The sequence below is a fragment of the Pyrgilauda ruficollis genome, unplaced genomic scaffold, assembly GCF_017590135.1.
Source record: "Pyrgilauda ruficollis isolate IOZ18807 unplaced genomic scaffold, ASM1759013v1 scaffold3, whole genome shotgun sequence".
NCBI classification, from domain to species: Eukaryota; Metazoa; Chordata; class Aves; order Passeriformes; family Passeridae; genus Pyrgilauda; species Pyrgilauda ruficollis.
Window position 1 is genome coordinate 13,670,283 of NW_024524377.1, and position 14,140 is coordinate 13,684,422.

Consider the following 14,140-nt stretch of genomic DNA (forward strand, 5'->3'; position numbering starts at 1 on the left):
CCTGGTCCCGGGGGTGGCCTCACAGGGACCGTCAGTCCCGGCTGGCCCATTTATGACCTGACAGCACAGAAGTGAGGATACTCAGCCAGCTGCGGTCACACATGCAAGCAGCAGAGCTGGGGCATGTGTTTGAGCTTGCTGCAGGGCAGGTCCTGCCGCAGCTCACAACAAGCACCCCAGATGCACCAGCAGGAACTGCTGCCTCCCCGGCTTATCCGCTGCTTGCTGGCGTTAACACGGCAAGACCTCTACGCCCAAATGAGCACTGAGGCCGCCCCGCCGGCACCGGGAGGGTAGCTGGGTGCTGCACCCTCCTCCGGCTGGGGCATCCCATCCCTGCGCTCCAGGCGAGCCGGCAGTGACACCGGCGGAGAGCCGGCAGCCACTGCTGCTTCCCGCTCCTCCCTGCGACGGGCTCCAGCCTCCCAAAACACCAGGGGACCCAGCGACCGCGGGGTGCCCGCAGGCCTTGGGCTCAGCGGAGCCGCAGCATTACCCGAGGGCAGCAGGAGCACGGCCGGGGCATGCAGAGGCACGGGCTTGCGAGCGGCGCCGGGCCGGAGGCGAGGCAGACTACGGCTCCCGGCATGCCGCTCTCTTCCGCGGCGTGCGGCGCCGGGGCACGCCGGGATGTGCGGCTCCTTGCGCCCCGGGAGCTGCTATCGCTGCCTCGCAGCCCCCGGGAGCATGGTGGGGTTCCCTTGGCTGCTCGTAAGGACAGCGAGCCGAGCTGCCGTGTCCCTCTAGAGCGTCCGCGGTTGCCGCAGCGAGTGCCGCGGCCGAGATGCTGATGTGGACCGAAATGCTTTAGGACTTTATTCTGGGCTTGCGCCTGCTGCGGAATGCCCTGGCACAGGTTACTGGTTACAGGCCCCTGGGCAGCCGGAGAGGCAGCGGCAGCGCGGGGCTCCTCCTGTTCCTTGGCCCCGGGTTTATTCCTCAGCCCCGGGTGCCGGGGCAGGCACGGCCAGGACGCGCACCCGCCCCTGCCCTGCCGGGCTGTGCGGCGGCTCCGCTGCCCTGCCGGGCTGTGCGGGGGCTCCGCTGCCCTGCCGGGCTGTGCGGGGGCTCCGCTGCCCTGCCGGGCTGTGCGGGGGCTCCGCTGCCCTGCCGGGCTGTGCGGCGGCTCCGCTGCCCTGCCGGGCTGTGCGGCGGCTCCGCTGCCCTGCCGGGCTGTGCGGGGGCTCCGCTGCTGCACCACAGTGAGCCCTGCATAGCTGGGGCTGCAGCAGCCGCTGTCCCCGTGCCTGGACACAGAGCAGCATTGTGCCAGCTTGGCACACCACACACCCCCAGTTCCCTCCACAATGAGGCCCAACCCTTACCCCAGGCACTGATTTTCAGACCTCATCACCCATTCTCTGACTGTGATCCCCCACCAGCACACCATGCATCGAGGCCATCCAGGCTGGGCCCACAAACTGCTCTGATACGCTGCCCCTGAGTCTCCCATTTACACTCTCTGCACTCACCCCTCTCCCCAGCATGCAGGCTGCAGCCATCTCCCCGGGCAGTGCCAGGAGAGCATGGTTATCAAACAGGGTTTGTATCCTTACATGGTGTCAGGGAACACGGGAGTAGGCAAGGACTTTTCAGTGCAGGACAGACTAGCTTGCATGATTGGATTTGGGGTGCAGGACTCTAGGCACAGCTGGAATTTAAGGTCAGGTGAGGATGTTGGTTGGATGAGAATGAGCTGTGCATTATCCTGCTGTGTATAGCTGTGGGGGTCACAGCAAGCTGGGGAAAGAGAGCTCACACCTAGGGATCTGCACACACAGTGCCACCTCATCCCTCCCACCCTGCATTCACCTTTGGGTGTTTCACCTTGGGACCAGGTGGAGGGAGATCTTCTTCTTCAGGGAAATCCACTGTTGGCTAGTGTAGTCACAAGAGCAATGCCTAGGGGGTATTTATATGGTGAGCACTACTGGGACTATCTGACTGTAGGTGAAAGGGTGTTCATTGTTTGGGAAACTGAGCTGAGTTGCACCACCAGCCTGGAGCATCCTGGAGTGCCAGAGGTATATACCTGGTGCCATGGGCAGCGAGGGGCCATAGGCACAACTGGGACACAGCAGGGAGGAGATGGACAGCCAGTCATTCCTGAGCACAGTGCAGCAGGTGAGCACAGCCAGAGTGACAGTCCTTTAGGGCTGGCCAAAGCATTGAACCCTCCCCACGTCATGTCCACAGGGTGACGGTGGATTTTACAGGTACCCACAGCCTCAGCTGCAGTGGCACCAGGTGGCCCTGCCCTCCTGTCACAGTCCTCAGGGCAACAGGGAGCCCCTAGGTAAATCCCATCTGGAAAGAAAACTCCTGGAAAAGGCAAAGTTGGTTGAAGGTTTTTATATCTCACTCTCAAGCAGGGAAATTAGGTTTGTGTTAGGAGGGTGGAAGCTCAGGTTCCTCCAGTCCTCAAGGGCTTCAGAAATGAGGAGCAAAGTGGCTCACAAGCTGCCTTGAGGGCACAGCCCTGTTTTCACATGAGGCAGCCCCAGATGACAGGGTCAGGCCACAGTGTGCCATGCAGGCATGTCTGTCTGGCTTGGCCTTCTTGCTGGCTGCAGCTCCCCAGAGCTGGGTTTGGGGAGCAGGTGTGTCCCTTCCCCCAGGCCAGCAGTCCCCTCCTCAGTGGCACAGCTGCCCTCCTCCTCTTCCTCACTCCTCGGGCAGAGGAAACAGCACGGAAAAGCTTTGCATGAAGATGGCAGCAGCCTCCTTAGCCCGGCAGGGAGCCTATAGGCTTGGCTGGCTTCCCCTCTCTCTCCATGGAGGTGACAGTCACCAGCTCTGGCTTTCCATGGCTGCTCAGAAAGCAGCCCTCGTTCCTCCAGTGTTCCTGCAAGCAGGAAGGTAGGCGGTGAAATGGGAGCCCCTTCCTCCTAGCCCACACCAGCCCCAGCACTCTCAGCAGGACTGCCCAGAGGCAGAGCTGGTGGTTTGCCCCATGGACAGATCCAGTCCTTAGAGCAGGGCATATGCAGAGCACCTCACCTGAGACTGTGTTCTCCAGAAAAAATGACAAGAAACCAGTTAAGAAGACAGGGACCATAAGCAGGGAGAGGAAGAGGAGGTCCAGTGGCACCCAGCCTGCAGGGACAGTGCCAGAATCAGCCAGGAGGCCCCAGCCCAGCCAAGGAAAGGGGCATGAGCATCCATGGCAGAATGGGGCATTGAAGAGGTAGCTGCCTGCTGCCAAGAGCTGACCCAGCCTCCCAGAACACTGGAGTTGCGTGGTCACCATGCCATGGGACTCAAGGCTTTGCCTTGCCTGGGGAATGTCCCTCATACCTGTGGCCAGGGGAGCCAGAGCCGTGCCGAACCACCGCGGTACCAGCAGTGCCATGAACATGGCAAAGCCAACAATGAAGATGTTCCTCCCTGAGTCAATGTCTGTGTACTGGAAGTAGGAGATCCCCGTGCCCACAGCCACGGCGTAGGTTACACAAAGCACCCCTCCTGCGAGGGGCAGGAGTCAGGAGGTGCCAGGCAGGCTGCAGGTGCTGCAGCAAGGGGCAGGGCAGGGTACCCACCGTGAACTGCCAGTGGGATATGGGTGAGGAGCCGTGCCAGCCTCGGGGACATGCCCAGCACCATGCACACCAGGGCGCTTACTTGCACTGAGCGGCAAGAGCCAGCCTGGGAAGGAAGAGTGGGAAAGTGAGGATGGGTAGCATCACCCCCTGCTCTGTCTCCCACCCCCTTCTGCTACACACACCTAACCTTTCCCAGCGCTGCCTCGGTGACAGCCTGGCAGTTACGAGTCCCACACACCTGCTCGACTGCCTCCCCATCCCCTGCCAACCCACTTCCCCCTACTTTGGCATACCTGCGTGAAGCCAGTGGCACAGGTATTCGCAATGCTGGAGGCCGTGCCCCCTGCGGTGCCCAGCAGTCCCGCCAGGAGGCTGCCCAACCCTTCCATGCAAAGCCCCCGGTTACAGGCGTGAGGGGGCAGCCGGGGGACTCGCAGCAGCCTCCCACACAGCACGTAGCAGCCCACAGAGTTCATGCTACAGCCGATGGCCATGGCGATGCCCACTGCCAGCGCCCGGGGGGTGAGCAGCGGCCACCTCCATGCTCCTGCAGCGGACGGAAAAGGGACAGGTGATAGAAGTCCTGTCCAAACGTGGATGTCTGCACTCAGCCCTGCTGCCCCCCACCTGCATACGGGATGCGGATCCAAGGGGCATCGGAGGTGCTGTTGGCCCAGGACAGCTGTGCCATGGTCACATCCAGTGATTCCCAGGGAATGTGGAAGTAGCTGAGGATAGCACAGATAAGGCAGACACCAGCAAATGGGATCAGTACCTGCAAGGCAAAAGGGGACCCTCAGCAGGGGACCCTCCTCCCCTACCTGCCCTGGGTAGCACCCCATCCTTGTCCTGTCACATCTCCCAAGGAGTCATGCCACATCTCCCCTTACTCCTGCAGGAAGCATCCCAAGCTGTTCTGCTCCAACACCCTAGGTCCCCAACACTTCCCCAGAAGTATCCATGTTCTGGGAGCTGCACCAGAGCTCTTCATGCCTGCCTATGCTCCAGGTCTCACCTAACCCCACACCAAAGAGCCAGGCTTGGAGAGAGAAGCCTGGTGACAACGAAGAGAGCAGACAAACCACAGTACCGAGAATGTGCGCAGGGTGGGAACTGAATGCTCTGTGGAGCCCTCCCAAGCATGAGACCAGGCACAGAAGGGCAGGCGACAGGACCGCAGGTGCTGGGAGAAGGTGACAGCGAGGAGCATGAGCCTAGGAGGGTGAGCACAGGTCATCACACAGCATCACAGTCAGTGATGGGTCCCCAAATGTGCACCGTGCACTGCAGGGGTGCCCCATCCCTGTCCTGCTGGTGAAAGAAAGGCCCAGGAGCTGCCCAACACTACAGTCCCTGGGCTCACATACAGCAGTGCTACTCCCCAGTTAGTGGAACAGAAGAAAGCAGCTTCCTTGTATGCAGACAGCCCGATGATGGAGAGGCTGGGAGCCAGGACCATGGGCCCGCAGTGCCGCACTGCCCACCCACACACGCCAGAAACTCCCAGCGCCAACTGAATCAGCCCAGAGATCAGCACTGCTCCAGAGACCTGTAGGAGGAAAGGATGGGCCTGTGGGGCAGGATACATGGAGAGCAGTCCAACACCTTCCCTTGGCCACATTCCTACCACCCCAGCAGCAGGGAACAAGCGCTTGTTTCATGTGCTCTGCTCACCCCAAGCAGAGAAAAACATATATGTGGACATGCATCATGATCCCCATTGCCTTTGCAACTCTCTTCGTGTCAAATCCCAGGAAAAGAGACTAGAGGTACAGGGATATGGGTGACAAGTGCAAAGCTGATGGAGCAGGACAGGGACCCCCATTTCAGCACAGGAGCACCCACCTCTTGCAGTGAGTCAGCCCAGCTCCCTGTGTCTCTGCAATGAGGTACAAGGCATGTACTGGCCATGGCTGTGCCTGGAAAGGAATTTTGGAAGGGTGGGATATACATGAATCCTGGGCACCTGGAGCTGTGTCCAAGAGGGTGCAGTAAGGTGACTGCTGGCTGCAGAAGGGGAAGTGTGCCAGCATGTCCATCCCCATAAGCCCTGGCCCTGGGAAAGTGACCAGATACATTGCAAGTGCACTCAGGAGTGAGTAGGGTGCTGTGCACTGTCACCAGAAGGGCCAGCAGGCAGGACCCCTTGCTACCCCTCATCCCTACTCCACCTGCCAGGCACCCCATCATTGCCATTCCCCTGGCACCAGCATGGCCCAGGCCCCAAGGGACACAGGCTCCAGCGCTATGCTTACCATTCCTGTCTGTGCTGGCACCAGGGGACAGGTGGGAGCTCAGCACCATGGCAGGGACCAAGTACTCAAAGGATGGGATTTGAACCAGTGGCAACCTGAGGAAGGGGACAACGGCACGTTAGGAAGGAAGGACAGGGAAGGGAACCGGGTTGCTCCAAGAGCCCAGGCTGCCAGAGGAACAGGGGTAGGAAGGGAAGCAGATAAGAACCCCAAAGTGGTAGGAGGTTACTCCATATTCTACATGTGCCCTAGTACCTCCCAAGTGACAGCACATGGAGTGGATACATAGGTCAGAGGTTTTGCTGAATCCCATACCCAGCCTGTGTGGGCAGCACAGGCATCAGATGGTCTGAAGGAGCTGTGTATGATGTTGGAGCAAGGCAGCAAGGAGCTAGAGGGAAAGTTTTTCTAGAGGTGTGTGTGTGAGAGGGAGGGGACATCTGTGACAACTGTGCAAAGAGGTTTTCCTTGTGCCCCTTCCCACTTCCCTTGCTCACCGGCTCCCCAGGGTGGTCTGCAGCACTGTGGAGATGCCGCAGGCAAAGAGGCTTCGTGCCAGCAGCTTGCTGGTGGTCTGGGCATGAGGTGGTTCCTGGGGCAGTGTGGGCAGCAGAAGGAGGTGGAAGATGCAGAGCAAGGATGTCTGCACAGCCAGGTGCTGTGCAGGGAAGAGATGGCACAGTCACAACTCCTTGCAGCACCCAGAGCTGCAGCTCCCCACGCCCAGTCCCCCTGAGAGGGTGGATGCCCACTGACACCACCTGGGTAGCACTCACTACTGCCCACTCCTCTCCCAGCACACACTGACCAGAGCCCTACACACCCTTTGCCTGGCAGGATGCAGCCCCTGCCCTGCAATGTGAGAGGATCCCAGCCCTCTCCTCATCATCCCATCTCTCTGGCTGCTCACCATGGTCCCCACTTACCTGAAGGGCTAAGCAGCAGCTCATCACCCAGGAGCACATCTTCTGGGAGGAGCAGGATGTGAGCAAGGGGCTCCCAGCTCCAGGTGCTCTGCCACGGCCCCCATTCATGCTGCTGCCTTCCCCACACTGCTCCCAGTTTTCGGTAAAGAGAGTGGGCAGGCTCCCACCCCCAAGAGCTCCTCCTAAATCCTCACATGGCTGAACTTCCACCTTCTGCAGGAGCTGCCCCAGGGTTAGCCATTAACTTGAGTTGGTTAGTAATCTGCCCTTGCGGCCAGGAATGCAAGTGTCACCCTGGTTTGTCACCACGAGGGCCAGGTGACAGGCAGCCACAAGCAGGCCATCAGACACTATTACAATGCCAACTACCCACAGCCGGGTCCCATCAGTGCCTATGGGCAAGCACTGGGAAGGCCACAGCCTTGACACCTCTTCCTCCATGTGCTTAACTACTCCCACCAGCAGCATCCTCCAGCTTCAGTATGCCCTGCTCATGCTTGTTTCACCCCAGTATCTGCAGGGGCATCTGCTGCCCTCCTGGTCCAGCCTGGTCTCTAATAGGTCTATTATGCAGGAGAGTACTGAATCCTGCCACTGGACAAGGATGCCAGGGACAAAAGCTGCCTGCTTGGCTGGAAAGGGATGCTCATGTTTTTGTCACGGGGCAGAGGTGGCTGTGTCAGTGACCTGGTCAAGCCCTTGCTGCTCAAGGCTCACTCATTAACAGGTAAGACTTTGGAGAGCAAAGAGCAGTGAAGAGAACATGCATTCCCCGCATTCCCAAGGATGGGGATCCTCCTCTCCTGTTGTCCCTGCCTGCACCAGACCTAATATCCCTCATGTCAGGAGAGAGACTGCAGAATTGGCTTTGCAGGTCTCCTGGGCTCACTGGTAGCACCTAGGATTTGTCTTGCACAGCAGCTCCAGGAGCAGGCACAGCTGCATGGATGTGGCTCCACTCTGGGGCAGGCATGCTGCCAGTATAGAGCAGCTCAGCAGGATGAGGCAGGCACACAGCAAGAACTACTTTTATTGGAAGAGATTTGCATCTACAAAAGAGTGAAAAACAGGTGTAAAATCCACAGTAAAAAGAAGGGGCATGACGAGCTGGCCTGGTCAGCAAGACAGGGTGCCTTCTTCCTACTCTGAGGAGCAGTCAGGCACTATTTTCTCAAAGACACAGACAGCTGGGGTTTGGGATGGGGTCACAGAGCACCCCAGATTCAAAACATCCAACACAAGCAGGATAAGGAAGCTCAGCCCTAACCACAACTCGTCCCCACCAAGCCCAGCAGGACACAGCCACAACGGGGTACCTGCTTGGTGTCACTCTTGCAAGTTCCAAGAAGTGCCCTAACAACCCCCAAATGTAAATACTGCTATGACCAGCCAGCTAACTCCCACCTCCTTCAACCTCCTCTCCCCTACCCCAGGCACCTCACCTTCTCACTAGGGTCACTGCCTTAGCCTCTCCACCCTGCACACACAGTCCCAGCCTCCAACATCCCATATGCCACCTCTGTCCAACACCACTCACTACAGGAAGAGGTCCAATACCCCCTTTGCACAAGCACCCCAGCCCAAAGGCGACCCATATTTACCCTCCAGAACTTAACTCCTATTAAGTTCCCACCCCAGCAAGCCAGCTCTATGCCAACCTGTCCCAGCAGCCCCAAGTGAAGAACATCCCTGCCCTAAGTGGGGGGACACAAGTGCTGGTTTGAAAGTAATGCAGGGGCCTTCAGCCCCCTGCAGTTCCAGGGATCAGGGGTCCCACAAGTGTAAGGAAGTGAGTTGTGCCACACTAGAAGGGAAGGGGAACGGGGCTGCTGTCCTATACTCCTAGCTGGGAAAAATGAAGCTCTTGATTCTACTGAGATCCATTGCAGTATGCAAGAAGCACTGCTTCAGCCCCAGGGGGTCCAGCCAGTCCTCACGGTTGGGGGCCGCATCCCACGTGGGGCCTGCAGTGGCTGAGCAAGCATGGCAGTGAAGCACCGGAGGAGCCGGGAGCACGGCGAGTCCAAAAGGGCCAGGCTGGCTGGGGGCTGCAGCAGGGGTGGTACGGTTGGATCTCTCACAGGCAGTGGGCACTTTCCGGAAAGGACCTTGTGGGAGGCGCCTGTGTTGGGCTAGATCAGGTGCCTTTGGGTAGGACAGGGCCGTCATCATGCTGCTCCACAGGTAGAGTGCAGTCGCCGTGACACCTCCACGATGTGGCTCCTTGGTCGTCTCATTCTCCCCCAGGCAACGGGTGCAGCTGGCTGAGGAGACATTGGGCAGCTCGGGCTGGGGTTGGCCAGGGGCTGGGGCAGGCTGGGCATCCAGCTGGCAGCTCCCCTTCTCGGGGAACAGCACAGGCCGGGGGGCTGCAGTGCTGACACTCCTTATGCACACAGACCGGTGCACCACCGTGATGGAGGCGAAGATGGCTGCGAAGCCCGTCAGGTACACCACACCCAGGAGGCAGGCCAGCTAGGGAGAAGACAAATGTTAGCCCAGACACCCCCAGCAGCAGCACCCCCCGCCAGCCAGGATGCAGCATGGCCACGATCAACCCAGCAGCCGTGATAGGAAAAAGCATCACCAGGTCCAAGGCTGGATGCCAAGAGCAGGCAGCCACACTGCTAACAGTGGGCAGCACACAGCCTGCCCAAAGCTGGGCCTAAATATCACATAAGCCCCAGCTAAAAGCCAACAGTTCCTGTTCAAAACCCTAGCTGGTACCCAGTTGCCTCCATGCCACCACCATGTCCTTGCACCATGACTGATGGGGCTGTGGTCTAGCACAGGGCACACTACCCAGCACCAGGCTGCAAATCAGCATCTTCTGACAGCTTCCCTTTTCAACAGAGAATAAATCAAGGTGCTGCTATCAGTGGAAAAGAGCATCCTGCTCCAAATCCACAGCCTGCTGGGTCTCATGTTCTTGCAATTAGCTGCTCTCCTATGCCCTTACCTTCACCACTTGCTGGTAGAACTGGCCCAGCACATGCTGCCACATGGACTGCTCCATGAGGACACACAGATCTGTGTAGGTGAACCAGCCACGCCACATGCCCTGTTTTTCAGCCACACTGCAAGAAGAAAAAAAAAAACAAAAAAAGGAAATGGTGGACATGATATAGACCTTCCCCATAAAAGCAGCTTCAGTCCAGGCAGGCTTGGGGAAGACCCTGCTTAAGCTCTGTACAAGGAGAGCAGGGCTACCTCCAAGCAGGGGCAGAGCCAGGCTGCAACACAGATAAAGGGATCACCCCCACCCTAGACACCTACCGTCCTTCCAGCCAGCTCAGCACTTCAAACAGCTCCCGAGGATCTGTGTAGAGACTCCAGTCCTGCCGGGACAGCAGTTAAAGGTCAGTGCAGTCAGGGCAGGTCACCCAGCACCCAGACACATCTTTCTCTATCCCTTCCTGGGAGCATGTGGGAGAAAAACAGAAATCCAGACTCCCCTCCACGTCTCTTTTCCCCTGCTCTGTGAAACAGTCGGCAGCAGTTACAGTTTCACTTACAATGGCGCTCAGGAAGTTCATCTCCAGTGTGTTCATGGTCTGGACATCCACCTTCCCTGCTGCTCCCCACTCGTCGTTGAACACCTCCTCTTCCTCACCCTCATCATACAGATACTTACTTGCAACCATCTAAAAGTAGCACAAAGGACAGGATCTCAGCCTCCCCTGTACTCACATCCCACCAGCCCAGTTTCCCCTGCCCACTGCTCACCATGGAGATCAGGAAGAGGTCTGAAGATGAGATCTGCTGGAGGTATTCAGGGTTCCGGTGCCGGAGTCTCTCAATGTAAACCAGTGCCAACATCATGGAGCAGGGCGAAATGCAAGCTTCCCTGTAGGACAGGACAAGAACCAATGCTACAAACGTCCCAGGCACCAGGACACAACTTGGCTGCTCCCTCCCCATGCAGACAGTAGGAGGTTTAGCAAATTGCTAAACAGATCACAGCCTTGCCAGCTCTGTGCCAGTTGTCCTGAGCTGCAGCAACAGAAAGTGTCAGGGATGCAGGGTGGAGAGCAGACAGCCCTGGTTTCTGTTCCCAGGCACAGTCAGCTCCAAACTGAGCAGCCCTGCCTGCAGCAAGGCATGCTGCAAGAGCTCAGCTGCCATGAGGAGACTCCAGGTTCAAATCTGGTTACCCTGGGAGCTGCAGATCCAGCCAGTACAAACTCCCAGTAACAAGAGCACATATGCACCCGACAGCAGGATAAACTCAAAGCTGGCTGTGTCAAGAAGTCACTGTGCCTGCTGTCCGTGCCTCCAGCTTCTCTTTGACACTAATCAGGCCTAGGCACAAAGCCAGTGGCTGGCCCAGGAGACAAAGTGAGTCACAGGTAAGACCAGAGCTCCAAGTTCTGACATAGGACATGAAGGGACAGGTTTTGCTTCTTACCGAGATACGTGAGACACATATTTCTTCTGGAGTCTGCGGATAGGACTGGGAGCCACTTTCTGCAGCAACTCCACAGCAATATCTAGGACAGAAAAGCACCAAAAGCGTTAGTCCAGTGTGGTCCAGCCCATGCCCACCTCTCTCCTTCTCCCTACAAGCCCATCAGGTCTTGGTGTTTGCGCAGCCCTTCAAGTTTAAGTTAAACTATGAGGCCTTATGAGAGGTCAGGGACAAGTGAGGAACAAACAAACATGCAGGGCAGGCAAATCACAGCAGGAAGAGGATGTGAGTGACCAAGGCCCTGTGGCAGTGGCAGATCAGCAGGTCTGTGTCACAGGGAACCCCCAGCAGTCAGCTGCAGAGGAACATTCTGCCCTCACCCTGCAGGACCTCAGACAGCCCTTCTGGAGGCCTTCTTGCTGATGTCACACCACATCCTGATGGTCCTTTGCTCCCCTCCAACCACCAGCATCTTCCCCCTCCACATCTCATCAGCACACCAACCTGAGATGGAGTACGAGGTATCCATGTAACCAGGGGCCTGAAGGCACCAACAGGTATCAAAGCACTGATACAGTGTAACTGCAGCCCAGCCTGCTTTCTCTGCACTCAGGGACATGCCTCAGCAATCAAGCACAGACACTGACATACACTGGTAGATGGCTCCAGCAGCTCCCATCTCACTTCCCTACACAATAGGACCAGGTGGAGCATCCCAAGCAGCACTACAGTGTGATGCTAGGCAAGAAGTGCTTTAGACAGGGAACTTCAACTCCATTTTGTTTCTGAGCCCTTGTCTGACAGAATTGAGAGGAGAGTTCGTCCCAGCAGCCTTGCATTTCCAGCTACCAGGGGAAGCATCACTGCACCCCTCCTTTCTACATCTCTCCAGCAACTAAGAGAATGCCTGTACTAACATGAGTGATTTGCCCAAAGAGCAGACACCAAGCTCAGAAACCACTGCTCTGAGGAACTTCCCTACCCCATTCAGGCCACACCACTACTGTGACGTGCAGCCAGGCAGACACAGCTCCAGCCACCCACTGGCTGTGCCCAGCCTCTCCCACTGCTGCTGCTCTCTCTGCCCTTCCAGGCCACCACTGTGCCACCGCAGAGGCAGCACCAACATCCCAAGTGATCCCTACAAGCTCATCCTGATAGGAAATCAAATTCTTCAGCCCACAAATCCAACTCACAACAGTGGCCTGTCCTAGAAGGAACAGACAGCAGCTGATCAGTTTCCCATCTCACAGCACAGCACACTGAGTGTGGTTACTGTTCTTCTGTCTCCAAAGGAACAAATTCACGTTTCAACTTCTCTCCTCAGACAGGGCCATGCATTCTGCAACCAGCCGCCAACATCAAAGACCTTTCCCTCTTATTCCACTCTCTCAACAAGCCTCTATCTTGTCTGAGAACAGTGCCATAAACTTGCCATGTAGCAATGACAGATGTACCAAGACAGATATCATAGTCCTGGGTCCCATTTTTTGAAAGCAGCTGGTGAAGGAAGGCTGTAAAAGCAGATCAGCCCAAGGACACATTCTCCATGTGCCACTTTTACCCCCAGCTGCTGGAACCACAGCATTTCCTGAGTGCAAGGCAAGCCTTAGAGTTAATAGCCCCCAACAGTTTTCCTGTTTGACTGTACCCTTTGAACTTTCATCCATGGAACAGTCCCACCCCAGTGTAATGTCAGCCTTGAGCCTCCCTCACACTGCTTGTGTTGGAACTCGTGACTCCCAGCAGTGCCCAGGCAGCTGGCTGCTCAGCCTGGGTCTGCCCTGGCACCACAGGCTCAGCATCCTCCTCCTCACCAAGGCACATCACACACAGCCTCCTGGCAACTTCAGACTGCTTCCCTAGCAAGCAGCTCATGGAAATGCTGAAAACTCCACACAGTGAAGGCTCTCTACCAAACCACTGCATCCCCTTTTCCATTCCTCTGCACCATCACCTGCACGAGCTCCTCAGCCTTAACCCAGCCCTGTTCTTCTGCTCCCCAAAACACTGCTCAATTGACAGGCAAAAAAAAAAAAAAAAAAAAAAAAGTGATTCAGACAAACACAGCAAGAACTTGTCACCTTGGTGCTCACAACTAGAAGTTGAACAAAACCCTGAGTGTTTTACAGAGCACAAGCAACTACCTAAGACAGCTCTCAGCAGGAACAAGCTCACAATCTGCTTTGCCAAGGAATTCACAAGCAATGTAAAGGACTTTACACACCAGTATAACAATGTCAAAAATGCAGCAACAGCCAGACGGGGCAACAAAACACAGAACAGAAACCATGAGGCTCTGGCATCCTGCCCTGCTGTGTTGTACTGAGTGGGAAAGGCTGGGCAGGGGTGGGATTTGGCGCTGGGGAGGAAGCAGGTGACCTATTGGTCTCGGCCCCTTGGGCTACTTCCAACCCCTTTGACTCAGCATTACCATCTGGGGACAATCAGCAACCCACCTGCCACAGGGCTGGAGAGATTATCCAGGCTGCAGTCTTTGTCCCAGCCATAATAGAGCCGCTTCCGCACTCTCTCGCTCAGCTGCTGGTGCCTGGGCAGGAACTGAAGGCAGACAGAGGAACGTGAGGAAGGCCAGAGCGCTCCTCGTACCGCGCCTTCCACGCCAGCCCAGCTCAGGGCTACACCGGGCCGGGCCGTGCGCCCACACGGGGCTCCGCGGGAGCGGGGACGGGGGATCACCCCGAGGGCCCACTAAGAGCAGGCTGGGCCGCGGACACTCACCGTGAACTCCTGGAACCCACTGAGGGAGAAGGCGCCCTCCTCGTCCAGCAGCAGCTCGTCCAGCTCCATCTTGCCCGCTCGCAGGGCGGGGGCTGACAGATCCCCTCCGGCGATACGGGGCCGGCTCTGAGGGCGCGGTGCCGGTCCGCTCCGAGGCCGAGGCCCGGTGCACTGTCGGGAGCGGAGCCCTCAAAGCCGCTCCCAGCCTGACCGCCACCGCCCGCCCTTCCGCCCTTCCTGTTCCGGCGCGGGGGCGCGGCCGGTCCC

General features: G+C 57.6%; 3 protein-coding genes across 7 annotated transcripts in view; all 3 read right to left on the minus strand.

Moving 5' to 3' along the window:
- The window catches only part of NHEJ1 (non-homologous end joining factor 1), a 42,408-nt gene extending 41,843 nt beyond the window's left edge, over nt 1-565 (minus strand). For both annotated transcript variants that reach the window (XR_005955630.1, XM_041473585.1), the window contains exon 1: nt 497-565. Coding sequence is in view for 1 of the 2 variants with exons in the window: in XM_041473585.1 (XP_041329519.1) it covers nt 497-526 (30 nt within the window). In the remaining variant the exon portion in view is untranslated. The remainder of the gene's footprint in view (nt 1-496) is intronic.
- A 1,772-nt stretch (nt 566-2,337) lies between these two features.
- Nucleotides 2,338-7,593, minus strand: SLC23A3 (solute carrier family 23 member 3). Of its 4 annotated transcripts, XM_041473564.1 has the most exons (12): nt 6,724-7,593; nt 6,295-6,455; nt 5,798-5,892; nt 5,388-5,461; nt 4,910-5,091; nt 4,633-4,756; nt 4,170-4,317; nt 3,836-4,089; nt 3,540-3,645; nt 3,298-3,465; nt 3,001-3,096; nt 2,338-2,845 (listed from the first exon to the last, which is right to left on the minus strand). In XM_041473564.1, exons 1-12 carry the CDS (start codon nt 6,829-6,831, stop codon nt 2,514-2,516), a joined length of 1,848 nt encoding a protein of 615 aa, XP_041329498.1. In that variant the 5' UTR covers nt 6,832-7,593; the 3' UTR covers nt 2,338-2,513. The 4 variants fall into 4 exon arrangements, with proteins under 4 accessions (XP_041329498.1, XP_041329501.1, XP_041329500.1 ...); XM_041473567.1 differs by lacking the exon at nt 6,724-7,593 and having other exon boundaries at nt 6,286-6,713; XM_041473566.1 differs by lacking the exons at nt 4,633-4,756; nt 4,910-5,091.
- Nucleotides 7,594-7,735: 142 nt separating this feature from the next.
- CNPPD1 (cyclin Pas1/PHO80 domain containing 1) lies at nt 7,736-14,009 on the minus strand. Its single transcript, XM_041473575.1, has 8 exons — nt 13,874-14,009; nt 13,591-13,693; nt 11,132-11,213; nt 10,450-10,570; nt 10,239-10,367; nt 10,000-10,061; nt 9,683-9,800; nt 7,736-9,198 (listed from the first exon to the last, which is right to left on the minus strand). Exons 1-8 carry the CDS (start codon nt 13,940-13,942, stop codon nt 8,566-8,568), a joined length of 1,317 nt encoding a protein of 438 aa, XP_041329509.1. The 5' UTR covers nt 13,943-14,009; the 3' UTR covers nt 7,736-8,565.
- Nucleotides 14,010-14,140: the final 131 nt, after the last annotated feature.

What these genes read in the sequence shown, in the direction of transcription:
- CNPPD1 (XM_041473575.1), bottom strand. Translation starts at nt 13,942, where the DNA reads ATGGAGCTGGACGAGCTGCTGCTGGACGAGGAGGGCGCCTTCTCCCTC. An exon ending in TCTCTCCAGCCCTGTGGCAG is followed by an intron (nt 11,214 to 13,590) that starts GTGGGTTGCTGA and finishes TTTCTGTCCTAG; the next exon opens with ATATTGCTGTGGAGTTGCTG. An exon ending in CTGAGCTGGCTGGAAGGACG is followed by an intron (nt 9,801 to 9,999) that starts GTAGGTGTCTAG and finishes TTCTTCTTGCAG; the next exon opens with TGTGGCTGAAAAACAGGGCA.
- SLC23A3 (XM_041473564.1), bottom strand. Translation starts at nt 6,831, where the DNA reads ATGAATGGGGGCCGTGGCAGAGCACCTGGAGCTGGGAGCCCCTTGCTC. An exon ending in GATCCGCATCCCGTATGCAG is followed by an intron (nt 4,090 to 4,169) that starts GTGGGGGGCAGC and finishes CGTCCGCTGCAG; the next exon opens with GAGCATGGAGGTGGCCGCTG. An exon ending in TATCCCACTGGCAGTTCACG is followed by an intron (nt 3,466 to 3,539) that starts GTGGGTACCCTG and finishes TGCCCCTCGCAG; the next exon opens with GAGGGGTGCTTTGTGTAACC.